Genomic DNA, 22,540 nt, shown 5'->3' with positions numbered 1-22,540 from the left:
ACAGGCAAGGACACCTGCCACTAGACAGGTGTCCCAAGTCCTTCCCAGGGCTGCATATACGTGCAAGGTGGATCCCTCTGCCCAGCTGCTGGCCCTGGATCCCAGTTTCTCCAGTTGCTGGCACATGGACATGGAAGCTGCTGGTACAGACTGTCATGTGCACACAAGCACACAGCTGGCCAGGGGTCCTCTGGTCCCAATAGCTGGCCCCCACTGTACTCTCATCCTTATAGATACACAGGCAGTCTCCCAGCCAGAACTGTCCCTTAGGGACCTGCTCACCCCCCTGACTCCCAGGGCACTTCACTTATTTACCTGGTTGGCTTGATCTTTACTAGCAATCACACGCTCACTTGCACACATGCCCTTGTTCCAGTTGCTTCACTCAGACCCCTGTACACACACATCGAATAAAGAGTCCCTCACCCAGGAGAGGCTTAGAAAGGAATTTAATAAAAAGACAGGACAGACTGCGGTGATCAATACACAGGGCACAGTCACACGAGTGTAATGACCAGTGAAGTATTTAGATGCGACTGATCCTTTTTATGCCTTTAGCCTTCTATTTTCACACACTTGTTCTTCTCCACATCACCTAAACCCCTCTCTTTGCCTTTGGTTCTTCACTTAAACATCTCATAATAGGTCCTGTGCAATCCCAAAATGTCTTCTACTGCATCCCATCTTGTGTTTCATACACCTCAGCTCTGATGTTGGTTCATCTTGATGGGTTTCAGGTCTGGACCCTGCAGCTGAGGCTCTCCTGGGATGGTCCTGGGAAGGGCCCAGACTGGGTGTCCCTTCCTTCTAGTCCTTAATTTGGGTTCCTGTCTGCCGTTGTGTGTGTGCCTGTGCTCCTCTGGTCCTGTGGAGGTGGGCCTTTGGTGGGCTGATGGCCCCTGCTGTCAACGTGGCAGAGTATTATTTGGGCTCCCGCTCCTGCCATTGTCTCTCCATGCTCCTTTGTGGGTGTGCAGACCATGTTATTATATAACGTAATAGTTAATACTCTCCATTCTCTCTGTTTTTTCCAGCCAAAGGTAGTGAATTTGTATTTCTCGAACTGTCCCGGCCGGTCACAGAATGGGAAGAAGATAGACTGACTGAATTGATTACAAATGTGAGCAAGAAGAACAGAGCACCAGATCTCTCTGACTTTTTCTCTTTGAAGCAAGCGTTACCCTTGCTTAAGGATCTTTCTCCTGAAGAGAGCTCTTTTATGAGTTACAGTAAGGATCTACTGAAGCAATGTGTGCCAAAAGAGAATACATCAGATGCTCATGAGCCTGCAGTTCGGGTTAGTGAGTAGCTATTACTTGATTTGTCACCACCTGTTGACATTCACTTATTCTAGTAAATTTTAGATCAGCCAGTTGCAGAAAATAAATTTGTTCTTAATCCATAGCTCAAAAAAAAATCAATCATGTTTGTTATTTCTCTCTCACAATGGAGCAAGGTTTGCAGGAAACTAGATTATGTCTATGGAGAGATGGAGTATAGACCTCGTCAGTAAGTGGAAAATTCTGAAGCTTTAGGTTGACTCTTGGTTGTGTGTGCCTAGAACCACAGGGATCTCCTGTTCTTGTGGTGTCTCCAGGGCAGCAAATTGAGAGTTAATCAAGTATTGAGTGATTAAGCCATTTTTCAGTTGAGCTGGAAGTGAAGGGGTGCAGCAGAGGAGAAGCTATGTATCTTGATTGTTCCAGACAACTTTGGACATTCTTGTGCGGGCTCCACAGCTTGAAATGTTAAATGATTCCTAAGGCTGCTGAGGAGATGAAACTGTGCCAGTTAATGTGTTAATACATATTACGAGGAGTAAATCACAGAATCATAGAATGGCATAGGCTGGAAGGGACCTTAGAGATCATCTAATCCAACCTCCCTGTCATGGGCAGGGACGCCTCTCAACTAGACCAGGCTACTCAAGGCTCTGTCCAACCTGGCCTTGAACACCTCCAGGGAGGGGGCATCCACAACTTCTCTGGGCAATTTATTCCAAAGTCTTACCACCCTCGTACTGAAGAATTTCTTCCCAAGATCTAATCTAAATCTGTTCTCCTTCAACTTAAACCCATTTCCCCTTGTCCTATCAGTGGACACTTGTAAAAAGTCCCTCCCCAGCCTTCCTATAGGTTCCCTTCAGGTATTGGAAGGCAGCTATTAGGTCCCCCCGAAGTCTTCTCTTTTAAAGGCTGAACAATCCCAGCTCCCGCAACCTGTCCTCGTAACAGAGGTGCTCCAGCGCCTGGATCATCTTTGTGGCCCTCCTCTGAACATGCTTCAACAGATCTATGTCTCTCTTCTGGTGGGGACACCAGAACTGGACACAGTATTCGAGGTGGGGTCTCACAAGAGCAGAGTAGAGGGGGAGAATCACCTCTCTTGACCTGCTGACCACGCTTCTCTTGATACGTCCCAGGATGCGGTTGGCCTTCTGGGCTGCATGAGCGCACTGTCGGCTCATGTTGAGCTTCTCATCTATAAACAACCCCAAATCCTTCTCTTCAGGGCTACTGTCAACCCACTCTGTGCCCAGTTTGTATTTGTGCCTAGGATTGGCCTGACCCAGGTGAAGGACCTTGCATTTTGACTTGTTGAAGCTCATGCAGTTTGCACTGGCCCATTTCTCAAGCCTATCAAGGTCCCTCTGGATGGCATCTCTTCCCTCAAGTGTCTCAACCCAACCCCTTATCATTGTCAGTTTGGAAATTACATACGTTTTGTTCCTATCGTTAAAAACCACAGAGACAACAGATCAATTTGGCTGTGAAACTGGAAACTTAAAAATTGAGCCAGCCAGTTGAAATCTGTATCATTTTTAGGCAAATTGTTAAGAACTACGTTTTCAAACCTTCCAAGCACACACAGCTCCTCGTAAGAGGGTCTGATACTTGTCTCTATCCTTTCAGATCCTGTTTCTTCTCTAAAACTAATTCTGAATCAGTTGACTGAATAATGCTTCAGTAGTTTTAGAGAGAGATTATAAACAGATGAGAACCTGGTATCATTTTAAAAGAAACATTTTTATTGTCTGAGCAGTGGCATGTTTGCCTAAATACTGATGTTTATACTTCCGCTCTCCAGCAAGATTCTTCTTCAGTGATGCAGGGTAATCCTGTGGGCTTCAGGCTTGGGTTTTGTGTGTTCTGTTTTACATATCAAGCCGTGTAATGGTTTTTACTATTATTATTGTTTGGATTTTTTCTGGTAGGAATCAAAACTGACAGTGGCCAGGCCCAGTTATGCCCTTGCAAATAAGCAGAATAGTGGTTGCTATTCTATCTCTCTGTCCTCTGCACTGGATGAAGAATGGAAAGAAGTAAGAGAAACTGGAGCAGTTAAGAAGTAAGTATATTTCATATAAATGAGAAGGTAAAAATAAATTGAATAAACAAATTGCTGGAATAAAAGCCTTGGGTTCATTACCATTCTGTAGTTGATTTGAGCGTTGTGTGAAAGATGCTCTAGAAATCTAAAATACACCAAGTATGGACGTTAATAGTTGACAGACAAAATGGGTGGTGACAGAAGATCTCACAGAAATTAGAGAATACCTGAATTGTGACTACAACCTCATATCATGAATGCATCAATGGGAGGGAAGGGACCTCATGGCCTCTGTGAGTGTCCATCTAAGTCCATATCACAGCAAAACTATTACTAACTTAAACTGAGCCTTTTAAAAAAATCTGAACAATGTTTTCTTTCACCGTTCTGTCACACTCAATCTATTTATAACTAGTTTTTCATACAATTTAGTAGTTAGTACAGAAGCTTGGTTAAGAAAATCCTTTAGAAAATGAGAACACGCAAATGTACAATGCAGAAAGATACTATGAGAGTGCTGACATACCTCCGTTCTGTCTGCACTAGCCTGTTAGTCCTCATACTTCTAGTATGGCAAACATCAGTGGAGTAAATTGCTCTTAAGAACTCTTGCCTTTTGCCAGCACTGTTTTTACTGACAGTATAGCAGTCGGTTTTGTTTCTGCAACAGCAGAAATGCTCAGTTAATGGTTCTGGTTAAGTAATACAGTTGTTAATCTAGAACTTTTTAAATACATTTTAAATACTAGCATTAGAAGTAACTCAGGCAGTTTCAAACCACTTACAGTACACGTGCCGCATGATGCGTAAACCCAAGTCTCCTGCTTCGAAATGTGGGAGTCCTTACTGGAGTCTTAATGAATAGAAAATCACCGTTCATGCATACCATTTGAGAATATGTCTCCTCGTATTACTTTCCATGTTATATAGTCATTTGTCAATTACTTTTATCAAAAATAGGGAAACAAGATAAAGGTAAAAAATAATCTCCTTTTGAAATTTTCTCAAAATTTCGGTGCAGTGGGGTGCGTATTTCTTTTGTAACACTTAACTGTTGGAGGAAGAAATGGTAAAGGATTTTTGAGTTAGTCAACAGTTTGAAGAACTACCACTTTTAAACAGGTTTTCTAGAAAATCTTCTACATGTGGTACAGCCATTAATAAGAAAAATGTCATGTAAAACGCAGTTTGTCACTGTTATAACATGATTTGTGTTTTCCAGTTTAATTGTTTATCCACCCCCACCTGCAAAAGGAGGACTGGGGGTCACAAGAGAAGACCTAGAGTGCTTAGAATACGGAGAGTTTCTCAATGATGTCATCATTGATTTCTATCTGAAGTAAGTAATCACAGCCTTAGTTGTACCCTTCTTTCTGGGACCTGATCTGGACTTGAATGTTACTGTAAATGTTAGTCACTAAATAAGATCCTATGATTTTAGAAGTATCAGTATGATGAATTTGTAAGTTGGACTTCTTTAAAGCTTTTATGTATTCTCAGCAGTTTCATTTGTTTCAGTTTCGTTCTTCTTGTCCTTCTAAGAGGGTGTGACGTAATTCAGATAGAATAGCTGGGGAAAAAAAAACCTTTTGGCGACCTCACAGAACAGAAGGTGCTGAGCAGTTTGAAACAGGCAGTTGAACAAAGTAGAGGATCTGTACTAGGTAGTTTATTTACTAAGTTTGCATGAAGTGGAGCATCCTCTGGTATTCTGTGCAAGAGTTCAGGAATTCTTCTGCTGCACAGCACCTGCAGAAAGGAACACAGCTAATACTTCTTGAGGAAGTTGTGCTTGGCTTGCCTGCTTCATGCCATCCTGCTAAAGTTGCTTGTGAAACCAAGTTTTCCAGAACCAGCATTGTAGGCCACCATTTCCTAAAGCTGAGGATTATTTTCCCTGTGCTGATTTAAACCTGAGCAGAATTCTGGCTCTTTTGAAGGTTGTCTGCAAGAATTTTATTTTGCTTGGCATCCAGCATGCCTGTCGTAAGTGTGAACAATAGGAAGCCAGTTAAAACTTGTCTAGAGGAGTGGAAAAGGAAACATGTACCAGAGTGTTTTGATGTGGTTTTAGAGCATAGCCACCTGTATTCTCCTCTAAACTAGAAATAAGTCATTCAGTGGGTTCCTCTCAATAGCTATAGCTTCATCTCACCAGAAAAAAGGAAGATTTGAATAAAGGAATTTAATGCAATCATTGCAGAAACACCTCTGCTTTTAAAATTTGTTAGACTTCGCGCATTCTCGGTTTTCATTGTGTTGCAAGCTGTATCATATGTGACTGTGTTGTCCAAGTCATCCGGTGAAGCTGGAGACACCTTGTGTAGGATGACTGCAATTAGGAGAGCTTTGGTCTTCTAGGATGACTCAGGATGATGTTTATAATGAAATGGTCAACAGTAAAATCATACAGAATGAGTACCTGTAGCATATTTGTCTTAACTTTACATAAATAACCTATAGAATTAAAATGGACAATTCATATTGCTAATCTGTTCTATGCTCTTTGTATACACAGAAGTATAACACACCATAGGCTTTTACTTGGTTAGGTTTTCAAGCCTGTCTTAATTGCAAGGGCTAGAAACCTAACTCTAAAAATAAATTCAGAAGCGTTAGTACTGGAGCACAAATCAGAGATAAAAAATAACCGTATTCTTCATAGCTGCTTGGCTGTTACATGCTCTGATGATGTATGTTCACCCATCTGCATATGGAAAATAGAGTAAAGTTTAGCATGATTAGCAGCTGTGAAGGCAACTGATAATAAGCGTAACATGAGTATGACAAGTCATTAAAATAATTGTCCTTTTTTATCAGTAATGGTTCTTTCTAGAAAAGACATTTAATAATTTCCTCCTTTTTTTTGGTAGATACCTGTTGTTGGAGAAGGCGCCAAAACATCTTGCTGACCGAACGCACATTTTTAGCAGTTTTTTCTATAAGTGCCTGACCAGGACAGAAAAAAACTCTGAGGGGGACCTCAAAGTTTCGTAAGTTCATTTTAGGTGCCATTATGACCAGAAATAAGCTATCTGTTGATGCCACTTGGAAGTTCTGCGGATCATCTCCTAATTCACACATAAAATAATAATTGGTGTTCTCCAAAGGATTAATGGTTAAATGTTGTAACTCACAATTTAAGCATACTGGTGTTTTTCATTAAAATCTACATGTGATTCATACTGAATATGAAGGAGAAAGCTGATAATATTTTCAAACTTTATCTGAATCTTTACTTCAGACAATTATTTATGTATTTTTGTCTTTTTATTATAAACTCGGAGTTTTGCAAGGTATGCATCGTTTTAAGAAATGGCGGTTCTAAAAATATTTTTAGGTTTACCACATATTTCATTTTACATATTGGTAATAAATTAGTGTCCAAATTTTTAGTAAGAAAATTTTCTTACCGAGTTTGCACATTTGGTTTTTAACACTTCAGCACACTGGAATTGGCGAGTTTCACAAAAAGGTGTCGTTACGAGCTCAGGAACCCTGTACCACTTTGTGCTTCCAGCTAAGACTGTAGAAAGGGTATGACCATCCCTGGCACGCTTTCTGTTCCTTCTCAGCACTGATGTTTGAGAGTGGAGCTTGCCCTGCCACTTGGCTTACAGTGGTGATCTGCCAGTGACTTTCATTCTGTTTTCATTATTCAGCATATTGAAGTTTTTTTTCTGTTTCTCTGAAGTGGCTTTTCTCCTGATGTACATGAAGTCCCCAGGTTTTCATTCTACTGGCAAATGAGACCGCCTACACGGAGATGTGCCATCTTGTTTGTGTTACAGTCACTGCTGAGTGAAAGCTGTGTTAAAGGGAAAAAGATGCAACTTCTGTAATATTTTCAAAGATGTCTCAAAAATTCAAGGACCTGTGCTTGAGAGAATGTCTTCCATCATTCTTTTGTCTTCTGACCCTGAATGTTCTGAGGTGGAGACAAAATTACTCACGTTAAGAATGGCATTGTGCTGTGATCTGGTTCTTTTTACAAGGCTGGACTGCGTAACCTTCTTGAGGAACTACAATGGCATTCTTAATTCACTGTATTTCAAGAACCGTAGCTGCTCTGGGTCAGGAGATAGCTTTGGAAATTTGAGTTTTGTGTTTGAGTTTAAATACTTATCTGGTGATTATTACAGGTAGTTTGGGTTTTGTTTGTTTCTGTTTTTTGGGGTGTGTTGTGGTTTTTTTTTTTATAAATGGATAGTGAAAAATATGGACTCTGAACTGTTGCAAATGAAATTAATCTCAACTCATGTAGCTACTTAACTTAAAGACCCTTTTTTACTTCTCTTTCTTCACCCTGCATAAGCAGTAGATTAAGAAAGTTCCTTCCATAAGTGCTTTCCCAGGTTGAAAACATGCCTTCCCCTTTTAAGTTCCCAGTGCTTCTAGAGTCATGTAGCAGAGGAAGTTTGCAGCAAGTCTTCACTTAATGCTGGCCCATGCAGAGTCCCACAGCAGCTCGTTTTCCCATTCCTCACTCCTTTTCTCCTGCTCCTCCTACACTGAAGTACATTTCTTGATCACAGATCAGGATGGAATCAGAACGGTAATAGGGATGTCTCCTGAGTAGAGTGAATTTTGCTTTCAGATCATATTGGAGCAAAGTTCTGTGAACCATTGGTTTCTATTTCAACTTGTTCCAACTAAGAAAGTTCCAAATCTGAATTTAGGTTTCTTCTCAAACTTTTCTTATTCTCCTAGTGTCCTTTCTTCATGCTTTATGTCTGTAGGACTGGAAATGAAATATGCTCCAGCGTTTAAAGCTCAGGACTGGAGGGAATCTGTTTCAGTTCTGGCTTTGCCACAGGTGTGTTGCATGACCCTATGCAAGACATTTAGTTTTTTCCTTCAAAAGATAAGATTGGTTAGACAGGCCTTCAGAAGTGGTATTGTGAAGTTTAATTCATGGATGTTTGTAAATTTTTATAGAACTGTTTTTATACTGGCTGGTGTTTAGATGAGATTCATGCATTTAGTGTACTAAATAAAAGTTACTGCCAAGAAATTCTTTCCAATCTATGGATGATTTTTTCCAGAAGAGTTTAAGATGGTTTGGAAACAGCTTGTTAGTCACTTGGGCTTAATGATGCACTGATTTATTTTTCCTCTGTCGGGGAAATTTCAGGAGTAAATGAAAAACCCATTGAGGGTTTGGGAAGATATAGGATTTTTACATCTAATCCTAATTCTATACCTTGCTTTATCTAAAAAAACCAAATCCAAACAACAATTGTCATTTGGTTTCTGCAGAGCGGCACAGAGAAGACACAGAAGAGTAAGAACATGGACGCGTCATATAAACATCTTCAGTAAAGATTATATCTTTGTGCCTGTGAATGAGGAGTAAGTCTGTGTTTTAGACACCTTTTATGATGTTTAAAGATTTAAATATTTGAATGTTGTGGTGATAAAAAGATTTATGACTGTAAGCTTGGATCATTGGAAATGAACACGTTATATTTTGAAGAAGTAATAGATGTGGAATGAGTAATTTTGAAGGCTCTTCAAAAGTTAAACTTTTTATTTAGTTGTCTTCTAAACTATGCATCTTTGTTTTACTTAGAATTGCTTTTATGTGTTTTTCAAAATAGTTTGTGTGTCATTGTGATACTTCCTGTGCAGTTAAGTAATAGTTCTGTAAAGAAAACACAGCAACTCTAGTGTTAATGGATCAGGAGTAGTACTTCCATGGTCTGTGCTTTGGCCTGGTTGGATAACTGACCTGCACATGGAAACTCTAGTAAAACTAAATAGTCGTTGAGAGTTACATATGCAAAACAGCTGCAGAAAGAGATATGGGTAGAGGCCTGCCGTATCCTCAGCTATATTCAAAACTGGGATCACCATCACAGATTATTTTATTACTTTTTTTTTTTTTAAAGTGTGGAAGAGGTGGTGAGACACTGATAAATTGTTGTGGTGGGTTTGTTGGTTTTGTTTTTTTTCTTTTTTTAATTGATACTTATTTTTGCTGTTATGCCACAATGCAAAGTAAAAAAACAAGTGAGAGGATTTGTATGAGATGCCATGAAGGAACATGGCAATGATGGTTATGTGTCACAGAACATTTGCCCATGAGCTCTTGATGTTATAAAAGCTTCTCATATCCTTTCAGAACAAAATGTTGTACAGTTTTGACGTTTCTTTTCCCCTCCTCTCCCCACTGCTGGGCAGGTCTCATTGGTACATTGCAGTTATCTGTTTTCCTTGGTTAGAAGAAGCTGTGTATGAGGACTGTACCCATGAGAATTCATTAAATCACCAGCCTCCACAGTCCCCACTTCGATCAGAGAGTGAGAACAGTAGGACTGGTTCAGTGTTGGCCTTTGCTGGTAGCTGCAAGGATGAAGAAGAAATGGATGCTAACAGAATTTTATTCTCAAAAGGTAGGTAATCTAAAAGAAAACTATGTCAAACCACATATAGTTCTACTAGTGTCTTAATCCTTGAAGGAGAGATATGATTCTTAAAAAGTATCTTTCATGTCCAGATTGATGTAATATGTTTTTGTATTACCATGTATAACAAGGACTGCACTGCATTCTTCTTGTCCGCAACTCTGGAAAGTACTGGGGGGACATGTAAAATCAGTGGCTCAGATCCCATCATGAGTGGAAAGTTCTTGAATTTCAGTAAGAATTTTATCAGGAAGGAAGGCCCTCAGTAACTCTGCTATTGGAACATTCATAAGGGAAGCAAAATTAGTTTATACTTAACTATCATATTTTGAATATTAATCATTAATTTGAAAATGAAAATATTTCTGTTAGGAAATATTTTCTTAAGACTTTGTTCTTCCGTACTAGGTGGCAATGAAATTGCTGCTTGTGCTTCAGTCCTGGATTCAGGTATTTCTAAAGTAAGTACCTTTTCGAATTGACAGAGGAAACACGTATTACCCTAGTGCTGAAGGCTCTGAGACTTGACCAAGTGATTTTTGAATCATCTTTTTTGCAGCAGCTATTGATGTTTGCGTGACCTGCAGCACATGCAAGGCACTTTGAATGAGCCTAAAGTCCTCCTTTGTCTGCCTGTGTTGCCTGTGCTATGCATTCACCTGTCTTTAAAAACTGTTTACCAGTTTCTCCCTTTCTGAAATGGGACCATCTCTGGCTTTACCTTTAAATCCACCAAGACATTTGACTTTACAGTTGTTGTATTTTTTTAATGTTATTTTTATTTTCTCTTCTCCTAGATCTCCTTAAGTAATTCCAAAAGGCAGATTTGTAAAAGGTACGTTTCTGTTTTCATACTAATATTATATCATTAAATTACACTAAGAAATTCTGCAGTCATTCAGTTATTTGTCGTAAAGCCGCAGCTGTAGGAACTTGTCAATTTTTTTACATGTTTGTTCAGATATTGATGCTCTTTTTAAGTTCAAACAAAATATCTGCTTCAGTAGTGTTGGTAGTGAGACTACAATGATTTGTTTGTTTTTATTGTGTACAGGCCTTGTATACTCATCTTAGATTCTTTGAAAGCTGGCTCCGTGCAGAAGACAGTTCAGGTTTTGAGAGAGTAAGTAACTACAGTTTGTGTTAGAAAGAGATGGTGCTGGTCATATTTCTATGTTCAAAATACTTTTCTCTATAAAGGTCTACATTTTCAATGCTGAAGGAAAATCCATAAAGTGCCATGACAAAGAAAATTGTAACAGCAATTTTGTGAACAACAATTGTGAAAAGCCTGTCTTTGTTCTGCAGCCTGGGTAGAATGTGAAAATAGTAAAGTGGACAGTCTTTTTGAAATTGAAAAAATAATAATAATTAAAAGTAAAGGGGGGTTGGGTTTTTTTAATCCCCTCTTGTTCAGTAACGAAGGGTGTTTTTAAGGGTAGAAAAACAGATTCTTTAAAATCAAAACTTTGAAATTTAAGTTATTAATTTTCCAAAGGGCTGATCTTCATTATTTTGATGGAGCTTACAGAATTAGTGTTAAATCCACTATCTATGTGCAAAAAAGTAGAAACTAGACTGAAGCTGTCTAAAAGCTCTAAGTGTCAGTATAGTTATATTGGGATGATATTATTTGTTTTGAAAAGTGAGAGTAAAAATATATTCAGTCTTTTATGTAATAAGTATGTAAGTATTGGAAGAACATCTTCAAACTTTCAGTACTTTTACACATTCCTAATGACTTTAACATCTATCAACAACTTTTCAAAAGGTTGCTAATATTAAATATTTGAAGCTAAACAGAATTTTCTTTTTGTTCTCTGTTGTATTCACTTCACTGAAAGGAACAAAAATCTGTAAACCTTCTTGTAAAAGTAAATTCTTCAAAATACTATGTGAGGGTTAGATGAGAATCAGAAATTTTTATGAAACCATCTTTTCCCTAGATAGAGAGGCCTCCCCACCATGTGTGTCTTGAGAGAAAGAATGAAATAACGATTTATTTTTTTTAATCTCTGTGGAATGTATTAACTTAGTGCTCTATGCATTGAGCTACTCCTGGGGTTGAAATTCCAGAGAGGATGGTTTCCTGGAGTTCAGAGAGATGTCATGAAAAGCCAGAAAACAAAGAGGTGATTCATGGAGTTGTAAGATCAGGGAAGTTTGGGAAGCAGACCTCTTATTCCTTCAATTACACCCTGAAAGCAGAAGTTTAAGGAAACTGCTGCAAGGGTTCCATGACCTCTTCTTTCCTTGAGTTGATTTTTGTTGTGGTTTGGGCAGTGGTCAGGCTCAAACAAATTAATTTTAAAGTCTACAATCATAATTTCTTGCAGTTTCTAGGCAATCTGCTTCACTGAACTGTCTTCATCTTTGAATTGTTTCATATTCACCACCTTTTCACAGTTACAGTTTTCCCCAAAGGTGTTTTGGATGTTTTATATGTATATTTATTTTCAAAATTCCAAGGACTTGGAGCTTTTATAAATCAAACACAAGGTCTGCTTAATGTATGTTTTTTATTCCCTAAAGTCAGACCTTATGTTTGATTTTCACAAGCCCTGAGCCTTTGCAGCTCTGACTAAAGTCAGAAGAAAAATTAAAGGTAACTGTTGCCTTTGTAAATCAGATCCTTGTGCTTTCAAACCCATCTTCAAAATCAGTGGCCAGCCCACAAAGTGGAGTCAGTGAGTTGCTACTGATGCTCAAGAACAATAGAAAAGCCTGATAACAAATAAGTCATAATCATTAAAGAAGTGATCCCTTAAGGTTTTTAACAAGTCTTTATATACCTTATACCCTGGTAGGTTGTGAGAGTTGTATTGGCACAATTGTAACTGAACTTGTTTGTAAGGTGAATTCTAAGTTTTTTTTAATGGTTTGCTTAGGTTAGAAACCCACTGCTGGCCTCTTGAGGTGAAACCAGGAAAAATCTGTGTGATAGCCAGGAAAGATTGCTTGAGTTCTTCCTTTAGTCAAGGTTTAAAAATGTCCTGGTATCCTAATAGCTTGAAGAAACTGAGCACAAATAACTGCTTGTTTTTAGATAATGTCATGCATCCTTCTGTTCTGTGTATTGCATATTATGTGGTAGAGATGCCTCTGAGTGTGATAGAACATTGGACAGTGGAAATTGTGTTGTTCCTTGTATGAATTTCTTTGACAGATTCTGTGAAAGAAGTTGGTTAAAGCTATTTTAGCTTTTTGGCGTGCTCCAGAACAATATTGAGTAGTATCCCAAAATGCATTAAGCTTCGGAGTTATTTCTCAAATATTTAATCTGTTTGCTTTCTTTTGTAGGTACCTTGAAGCAGAATGGGAGGCTAAACGAAAAACACATCGAGAATTCAATAAATCAACAATGATTGACCTGTGTCCCAGAGTGCCTAAACAAGATAACAGCAGTGATTGTGGGGTCTATTTGCTGCAATATGTGGAAAGCTTCTTCCAGGTACAAATGGAAGCTACCTTCCCCTTTTCCCAAAATCAGCTTAAACCTCAAAAAAACTGTTTCTGAGGGGAAATAGCCAGACACAAAAGCCTGTGATGCTCAGCCTCAAAAGTGTCGGAGGCACTTGAGGAAGAGGGATTGAAACCCATTCTTCAAGTACTCTTTGTATCTGCAGCACAGATAATGTCTCATCTCTGTTTGTTGGCAAACATTTCTGAACTTGTAGTTTAATGTTGTTACTACATTGACACATTCAGTATCCCTAAATATTTGGGTGTATTTGGAGTATATTTTGTTTACACATTTCTGGCCTAGGGATGTTACCAAGGCATCTTTTCTGTGCATCTCTTCTGGTAGCCTCCAGAACTTCAGTCAGCTTGTGGACTGGCCGTTGAGTGGTTCTGCAGACAGCAGCTTCTGCAGAGAGAGGAAGGGAGGAATCCTTAAAAGGGAATGCACAGAGCTAAGGGAACCTCTCTTTCCTGTTCAGCAGATACTTTTAAACATCTGTGGATGCTGGGTTTCAGGCACTGTCTTTTAGGGCATTGCCAACTCTTCCTTACCCTGATCAGTGCACTGTCCTCTTGCTCTGTCATTTGAATGGCTCTGCTTGTTTGGTACTTAGACATGTGGTCCATGTTCTCTCTGAAAGTCCTGTTCATGGACACCTGAACATGTGTGGGGCCTTGACCCCCCCACATGACCCCCCCACAAGAAGAACCTTGGATAGGTTCTTCTGTACAGGTTGCCATTCTAAAGTGCCTGTACACTAATGCACACAGTGTGGGGAATAGACCTGGGGAATTAGAGATCTGTGTGCAGTTGCAGGGCTATGATCCTGTTGAGATCATGAGGACATGGTGGGATAGCTCACAGGACTGGAGTGCTATGATGGATGGATTAAGGCTCTTTAGGAAGGACAGACTGGGAAAATGAGGAGAGGTATAGTTGCCCTTTATGTGAGAGAGCAGCTGGAATGCATGGAGCTCTGCCTAGGGTTGGATGAGGAGCCAACTAAGCTTATGGGTAGTGATTAAAGAGCAGACTAATATGGGTGACATAGCAGTGGGCATCTTCTATAGGCCTCCTGATCAGAAGAACAAGTGGATGAGGCCTTTTACTGACAGCTAGAAGCAGCTTCATGTTTGCAGGCCCTGTCCCTGGGGGAATTTTAACCACCCCGATAGTCTGCTGGAGGGGCAACACAGAAGGACATAGGCAATCCAGGAAGTTCCTGGAGAGCAATGATGATGGTTTCCTGACCCAAGTGACAGAGGAGCCAATGAGGAGAGATGCTCTGCTGGACTGCACGCTCACAAGCAAGGAAGGTCTGGTGGAATGTAAGGTCAATGGCAGCCTTGACTGCAGTGACCATAAGATGGCGGATCATGAGTGGAAGGAGCAGGGCAAAAAGCACGATCACAAGCCTGGACTCTTCAGGGAGCTGCTTGGAAGAGCTCTGTGGGATAAGGCCCTGGAGGAAAGAGGGGTCCAAAAAGACCAGTTGATATTCAAGGAACATCACCTCCAAGCAAAAGAACAGTTCATCCAAACAAGCAGGAAGTCAAGCAAAGACGCCAGGAGGCGTGCATGGATGGAGGAGCAGCTTCTGGCAAAACTTAAACATAGAAGGAAGTATACAGAGACAGAACAAGGGAGAAGTAACCTGGGAAGGGTATAGAGATGCCGTCCAAGCATGCAGAGACATAATTTGGAAAGCCAAACCCAACTGGAGTTTAATCTGCTGAGGGATGTCAAAGGCAACAAGAATGGTTTCTATAGTTATGTAAGCAGCGAAAGGAAGAGTAGGGAGGATATGGACTGACTGCTGATTGGGGCAGGGGCCCTGGTGACACAGGACAAGGAAAAGGCTGAGCTTCTGAATGCCACCTTCATCTCAGTCTGTGCTAACAAGACTGGCTTTCAGAAGTCCCAGACCCTAGAGACTGGGGGGGAAAAAATAAAGTAAGGAAGACATACCCCTGGTGTAAGAGAATCAGGCTAGGGAATACTTAAACTGGACATTCATAAATCTGTGGGCCGTAGTGGGTTGCTCCCATGAGTGCTGAGGGAGCTGGCTGATATCATTGTGAGACCACTCTTGATAATCTTTGAATGGTTGTGGCAATCGGGAGAGGACTGGAGGGAAAGCAAATGTCACTACTATATTCAAAGAAGACAGGAAGGAGGATATAGGGAGTGACAGGTTGATCAGCCTCACCTCGATCCCTGGGAACATGATGGAGCAGCTAATCCTGGAAATCATTTCCAGACAGGTGAAGGACAAGAAAGGGATTGAGAGTAGTCAGCAGGGATTCACAAAGGTGGGGGGAAGTCATTCTTGACCAACCTGATAACCTTCTATGACAAAATGACTGGCTTGGTATATTAGGGGGGAGCAGTGGATATTGTTTACCTGGACTTCAGCAGGGCCTTTGATGCTGTCTCCTATAACATCCTCATAGAGAAGCTGATGGAGTATGGGCTGCGTGGGCAGACAGTGAGTTAGACTGAAAACTGACTGACTGGATGGATCCTGAGGGTGATGATTGCTGGCAGGCAGTCTAGTTGGAGGCCAGTAACTAGCAGTGTACCCCAGGAGTCAGTACTGGGTCCAGTCCTGTTTAATACCTTCATTAATGATCTGTGTGTTGGGGCAGAGTGCACCCTCAGTAAGTTCACAGATGGCACAAAACTGGGAGGAGTGGCTGATATGCCAGAGGGTTGTGCTGCCATCCAGAGGGACCTTGAGAGGCTGGAGAAATGAACTGTCAGGAATCTCATGAAGTTCAAAAAGAAGTGTAGAGTCCTGCACCCAGGGAGTAACAACCTCAGGCACTAATATATGCTGAGAGTCACCCAGCTGGAAGGAAGCTTTGCTGAAAAGAACCTAAGGGTCCTGGTGGACTCTGAGTTGAACAAGTGCCAGCAGTGTGTCTTTGCGGAGAAGGAGGATAGCAGTATCACAGTCTATGTTGGGAGGAATGTTGCCAGCAATTCATGGGAGGTGATCTTTCCCCTCTCCTCAGTGCTGTGTCCAGTTCTGGTCTCCCGAGTACAAGAGAGAGATGGTGCTATTGGAGCAAGTCCAACAAAGGGTCACAAAGATGATTAAAATACTGGAGCACCTCTCCTTTGAGGGAAAGGTTGAGAGAGCTTAGACTCTGAGAGAAGGCTCAGGGGGATCCTATCAACGCAAACAAATATCTGAAGGGAGGGTGCAGAATGGACAGTCCTCTCTTTTCAGTGATGTCTAGTGACAGGACAAGAGACGATGAATGCAAACTGAAACGCAGGGTTCTCCCTGAATGTAAGGAAATGAGGTTGAGGAGTGTCCCTCCTTGGAGATACTCAAAAGCTGTCTGGACATGGTCTGGGCAACTGACTCTAGGTGGCCCTGCTTGAGCAGGGGAATTGGACCAGATGACCTTCAGAAGTTCCTTTGGTTCTCAAGGATTATGTGATAGATGAGTTGAGCTCTTGTGTAGAAGCAAGGCAAGAACGAGGTGGTTGTAATTTATCCCAAACATACCAGGGCTCATAGACTGCAAATCATGATGTGTTTTTCACTTTCCTTTTTCAATTTATCGTATACTACTTTTTTTCAAAGGAAGGAGAATGTGAAATGTAAGTGTGGCAAAAGAATGAAGAGGGAAAAAGGAAAAAATTTGACTTTGACAAATCAGATGTGGTGGTGTGGTCTTACTGCCAAAGCTGCAAGCATCTCTCAGCCATTTCAGTTTGCTGTGCTCTTTTGTTCCGAATTCTCCCTCCCTCATGTCCTGCTAAAACTACTAGCAATGTTCTTGCTTCTTTGTTGTCTTCTGTCAGACAGACCTGTTTGGTGTTTACCATGATTTATATATATGTGATTACCATGGAGGAACTGAAATTTGGCTTTGAAGCCTGTTGCTGTCTCATGAAAACTTGCTTGTGCCCCCTTGGTCTCAGCAGTAATGGAATAGTTTTTAATTCTTTTTGAAGGTTGCTTTAGGAAATTCATGCTGTAAATATTCTTTTTTCTGTTACCAGAATCCCATCGTTAACTTTGAACAGCCATTGCATCTGGAGAAGTGGTTCCCTCGTCAGCTGATCAGAAGCAAAAGAGAAGAAATTCGAGACCTGATCTTGCAACTGCACTTTCAACAGCACAGTGGCAGCAGCGGCTAATAAATCTGATAAGCCAGACTTGGCAAAGAACATTGCTGTATAAAGTAACTGGAACTCTTCTTAACAGCACTTGCACTCTTTCTGCCTTGCAAGGAAGAAAAGAAAAGAAAAAACACAAGAAGTGTTTTGTTTGTTCAGTGTGTATTTATTTAAAGAATTTTGTTTGTTTTTTCATTTGGATTGTGTGGTCATGAAATGCAGTTGGGGAGGGAAAGGAGGAGGTTGTAGATAAAAGTGTAAATATAATAAGTTAAAGCTAATACATGTGGATTGCTAATTGATACTTTACTTGGAATGTGAAAGCTGCATACAGGTATGTGCCACAAGGATGTAAGAATATTTTCATCTTTTGGAGCCTGTTCTTTACAATTCTATATAAATGTGGAGGATCCTGAAGATAGGAGTTTGACCCTATGCTGCGTTTCTCTAGATTTTGCAGCTCATACAGATAGAATGAATACTGTGTATTGTTTTTATTTAAGGATCTAATATTGACTCTCTTTAGAGATGTATTTTTTGTTTTGTTTCTGATTAGTCTGCATGTGTCAGAAAATTCTACCAAGATTTGAGGCTGCTGAGTTTTGATTTTTTTTTGTTTTGATTATTTTTTTTCTGCCCTAGCGTTTTCATCATAAAAATTTATTTCCATAAGTGGAAGACTTGGCTTGAAAGTGACCATTGAAACTCTTTAAAGTCAAGACTAGATTTTTTTTTGAAGTATTTTTTATGAATTTTATTTCTTATCAGATTTTAGAAGAAATCTTTCTCTCAAAGTACATGCCAATACATAAAGGCAGTAGATTTTTAATCCTATTTGCCTTATTTTTGGGACTTATACGTGCAAATCTTATGGCATCACTTGCATTAGAAAGGCAAGCAGGTTGTGGCTCAACAAACTCAAAAGCTTGAGGTGTTTTACTGAAAAAACCATTTTCATTCAAAAAGGTTGTTATGTTACACATAATATGTTTTTAAGATATATAGTTTACACATAAGACAAACAGGATTTATACTTTGCTCAGGAGAATTGAGTAAAGATGCCTGAACATCTGAGTATTTGAACTCAGGCTTGATTTGATAAACTAGCACAAGTTTATCATTTTCTTAATACATATTTATGTAGTATTTCCTCAATCATGTAAAACTTCAGTATGTTTTGACATGTGCACACTTTTTTCTGTAGTTACTGCACAATAGAAGGTGACTTTTAAGAGGATGCTTTCTCCTGTTCCCCACTGTAAGTAAACTTAAGTGTCATTGCACCCTTCAGAAGGACCATGTGTCAGATAACCACCAAACCCACTTGTGTCATAAACATACCTACAAAACCAGAGCTCTTAAAGCTGGAAGTAGGCTGGAGCATTAAAGTAAAAATTGAGGGCAATCCAAAGATGTGAACATTTTCATGTCATTGCAGAATTCTCAGGGACCCTTCCCTCAAGACAACTCTGAAACTGTAGCATTTGGAAAATCCAGTTATTACTTCAGGTTCTGTACAGTCATCCAAAAAAAAACCCCCACTGTTGCTTCTCAAACTAGGAAGCGTTCTTTCTGGAGAAGAGAGGCAATTTTGAATCAAAATAATTTGCTGAGCACAGTTACCTTCTGTATAGCTGTGAGCAGCCTAGTGCACTTAACTGTGTGGCTTTTGTCTTTGTTTCTACCTTAGTTTTGTAGTTTGTCACTACCCCCTCACCAACCTCTGTCCCCCTCATCCCAGCGTTTTTGTGGCTTTCATCACCTAAATCAGCATTACTCACAGGGATAATCTGTGTATTTATTGTAAGACAGATGAAAGATAAAATGCAAAAATGTGTAATGCCCTTTCTCTACACATTTTTAATTGATGCATATTTTTCATGTTCCCATATGACGAATAGTTTGGACTTTTTCTTATGGTAAAGTTAGTTTTTATCATAAAGTAATTTGTTCTTTTTTAGATTGACTGGTTTATAGATACTTAAAAGCAAAAATAATGTGTAAACTTTTTCTAAATTGGTTTTATAACATTACAGGATTGCCTTGTTCGATTTGTTAGATACGTGCTATGAGAATGCCAATACATTTGATATTAAAGTTATCTCCAGAAGCTACTGGATGTGATTCTTACCATTCTTTTCCCAGCTGCCACAAATAGCTGGTGAGCTAAGGATAATATAGGCCATCTTACTGCTTTAAGGTGTATACACGGTATGTGTCTCTTAACTGGAATTTGTATCGAAGTGGTTATTTGTTCTCCAGTCCTTACAAAGGTATGCAGCGACTTCACAGCTTCTTGTGCAAAGCAAGGCTGCTTTTTGACTCGAGAGCCTTACAGTTGTTTTCTGTACTTAGGCTAACAGGCTTTGCAGCCTGAGTGACCAGCCTGGGAAATGTCTGGGTCCGCCAGCTGCAACCTGCCTCATTCCAGCCATTTGCATTTAACAGATATGTGGTGAATGCTAGGAAGCGTCTGTGGAAAAAGTTACACTCCAGGTACCTTTGTGCTTCCTCTTTAATTGCTAGAACTCCTCAAAGATAACTTTTAGCATATATAAGGCATCAGACTGACTCAGGGACCTTTTTCCACATTTCCAGCATTAATCCCTGATTAACTGAAATGGTGGAGTGGCATGATACTTGAAAGCAAATCAGTCTTTGTAAGGCTCTTTACACCATGTAGTTTTGGTTTCAAGGCAATGAATTGCACTCAAAATGTTATGTGTAGCTGTCAGTTTCTTTAAAAGAAACTACTGCGTTCTGGTTGTGTGGGACCAGAAACTGGCTTCTGTGAAGAAATCTGAGTTGTGGAGATCTGTTTAAAGTACTGCTGGCAAACAGTAGGTGGAAACAAGAGGGAAGAGAAGTAACTTGTAGAAAGTAAATCTTCCAGGAAAAATATAAAATAACCCCCTCGTTTTCATCAAGAACTTGAGAAGCAAATCATGAAACTACAAGTATGCTTTTTTTGAGAGTATTTGTGAACTGCTGTGTTTTTCCTCTGGAAGTGCAGGCATAGATTTATTGCAGTCCATCTGACCCTTCTGGGACTCGTCTCCTAGAATTTAACCCTGAAACAAGCTTGCAGTACTCAGTAAGTACTATACCTTACGATATAATAAAGACTTTAAAGGCTTGAAAGCCACAGTAGTAACACTTTTATCTTGATTATGACGAGGAAGCAGAATATTGCTTCTGACACCCCACCTCAAAAAAGACTCTAGTTTCTAGATGGAAACGCAGGAATTGTACAATTTGACTTGAAAGGTTTCAGGATTGAGAATGTTTCCATTAATGGTCGAATAAAACCAAGGCTATCAGCAATAATTCTGTCCAACCAAATGGAAGTTGCAGTCACTGTTCAAAGATGAAGCACAGGTGCCGGGATCATCTTTGACTGTTGAGCAAGGTAAGAGGTACTTATCAGATCAACAGTTCAGGAAAGGAGGAATGTTGGGAATAGGCTGACATTACAAGGACAGACTAGACAATGAAGTGGTAGATTAATTTGGTTGACCTCACCTCACTACTTGATTTTTCTGCTCCAAATACTTTACAGTATTATGTGATGGAAGAGGTGGCAGTACGACAGGCTATGGTGGGCTGAATTTGGAAGGCTAAATGGCCTCAGGCCTTGCATATTCTTGGGAGATGGTTCACCAAAGAATTCTCCAGGGGTAGGTGAAAAGGTTTCATCTAAGCTAATTTTCTCAGCTAAACTGATGGAGAATGTTGTTGGTGAGTCCTGTCAAGTGCCATGAAGTCGGTTGCTGTAATTGTCACAGACAATTTATAACCTTGGTATTAAGCCCTGTGAGCTTGGAGATGGGGAGTGTCTGCCGTCAGATGGCTCTTTATTAGAGTCATTTTCATTAAGGTATACCTTTATTTTGCATTGCTTAGCTACAGATGAGAGGATTTTTTGAACAAATTGCATTTTAGAACAATGAAATTATTTAGAACTGTATGTGCAGTGTGGCAGTTTCAATGACCATTACCGTATAGAGCCCTATGGAGCCTTATAGAAGCCCTATAGAGCCCTATAGACCCCTATAGAGCCCCATGGAGCCTTATAGAAGCCCTATAGAACCCTATAGAGTTCCACAGAGGCCTAAAGAGCCCTATAGAGTTCCATAGAAACCTATAGACCCCTATAGAAGCCCTATAGACCCCCATAGAGCCCCATAGAAGCCATTTAGACTCTTATAGTCCCATGGAGCCCTATAGAAGCCCTATAGAGTTCCACAGAGGCCTATAGACCTCTGTTGAAGTCCTATAGACTGCTGTAGAGCCCTACAGACACCTATAGAGCCATATAGACCTTTAAAGAGCCACATGGAGCCCTAGAGACCTGTAGAGCCCTATAGAGTAATTTTCATTAAGATGTACCTTGATTTTGCATTCTTTAGCTACAGATGAGTGATTTTTTTTTTTTTTTGAACAAATTGCAGTTGAGAGCAATTAAATTATTTAGAACTGTATGTGCACTGTGGCAGAGTTTCAGTGATCGTTACCTTATGGAGCCCTAAGAGCCCTACAGAATTCCATAGAGGCCTACAGAAGCCCCACAGAGCCCTATAGACCCTTATAGAGCCCCATGGAGCCCTATAGAGGCCCTATAGAGCCCTACAAAATTCCATAGAGGCCTATAGACCCCTGTAGAACCCCTACGGAGCACGAAGATTCCGCCGGGTCCGTCCCTTTTCCTTTTCCCCTCCGCCCCACACCCCGTCCCAATGGTTCCGATTCGTCCCTTTTTTCTTTTTTATGTCTCCTCTTCCGTCACTTTTTCTCCCCCCGCCCCCCGGCCCGGCCCGGCCCGTCCGTTCCGCTCTCGGGCCTCTCCGCCCCCCTCCCCTCCCCGTCTCTGTGTTTCCGCCTCACGATGGTTCCGATGGTTCCGTGCCGGGTCCGTTCCGAGGCGGTGGCGGCCGGGGTGGGGGGTGATACCCGAGAAGTCGGTGCAATTGAACTCGAACTTTCCGGGACTCGTTTTGCAGTGCTGGCAAGCGGCCTTCTTCATTGCGGCGCCGCGCGCGCGGGGCTGTCTCCTCCTGGCACGCACACCTGGCCCCTGGACAGAAAATTAGTTATACTCTCCAATCATGCATATTCATAACGTGTTTACGCATTCATTGTTATTCTCTTAAACAAGGGGTTAATTCTCCCTCGCTTTACATGTAAATTACTTCCCACCTCAGTT

General features: G+C 40.6%; 2 protein-coding genes across 9 annotated transcripts in view; both read left to right on the top strand.

Moving 5' to 3' along the window:
• Positions 1–18,389, top strand: part of SENP7 (SUMO specific peptidase 7) — a 50,672-nt gene extending 32,283 nt beyond the window's left edge. For 7 of the 8 annotated variants that reach the window (XM_086617172.1, XM_086617135.1, XM_086617154.1 and 4 more), the window contains 11 exons: positions 1,035–1,297; positions 3,215–3,348; positions 4,553–4,669; positions 6,204–6,323; positions 8,590–8,682; positions 9,514–9,725; positions 10,146–10,198; positions 10,535–10,572; positions 10,792–10,860; positions 13,038–13,188; positions 17,221–18,389. In XM_086617172.1, the coding sequence (XP_086473298.1) occupies positions 1,035–1,297; positions 3,215–3,348; positions 4,553–4,669; positions 6,204–6,323; positions 8,590–8,682; positions 9,514–9,725; positions 10,146–10,198; positions 10,535–10,572; positions 10,792–10,860; positions 13,038–13,188; positions 17,221–17,358 (1,388 nt within the window). In that variant the 3' untranslated portion in view covers positions 17,359–18,389. Of the gene's footprint in view, positions 1–1,034; positions 1,298–3,214; positions 3,349–4,552; positions 4,670–6,203; positions 6,324–8,589; positions 8,683–9,513; positions 9,726–10,145; positions 10,199–10,534; positions 10,573–10,791; positions 10,861–13,037; positions 13,189–17,220 lie in introns of those variants that run through there. The other variant, XM_086617163.1, reaches the window with a different exon arrangement.
• The window catches only part of IMPG2 (interphotoreceptor matrix proteoglycan 2), a 66,250-nt gene continuing 61,166 nt past the window's right edge, over positions 17,457–22,540 (top strand). Inside the window, exons 1-3 of the mRNA XM_086622850.1 lie at positions 17,457–17,495; positions 19,693–19,833; positions 20,351–20,431. The gene's annotated coding sequence lies outside the window, so the exon portion shown is untranslated. The remainder of the gene's footprint in view (positions 17,496–19,692; positions 19,834–20,350; positions 20,432–22,540) is intronic.

This window comes from Tauraco erythrolophus, chromosome 1, assembly GCF_009769465.1.
Source record: "Tauraco erythrolophus isolate bTauEry1 chromosome 1, bTauEry1.pri, whole genome shotgun sequence".
In the NCBI taxonomy this organism is placed as follows: Eukaryota; Metazoa; Chordata; class Aves; order Musophagiformes; family Musophagidae; genus Tauraco; species Tauraco erythrolophus.
Note: the sequence above shows the minus strand (reverse complement) of the source record. Positions and strands in the feature narration are given on the sequence as shown.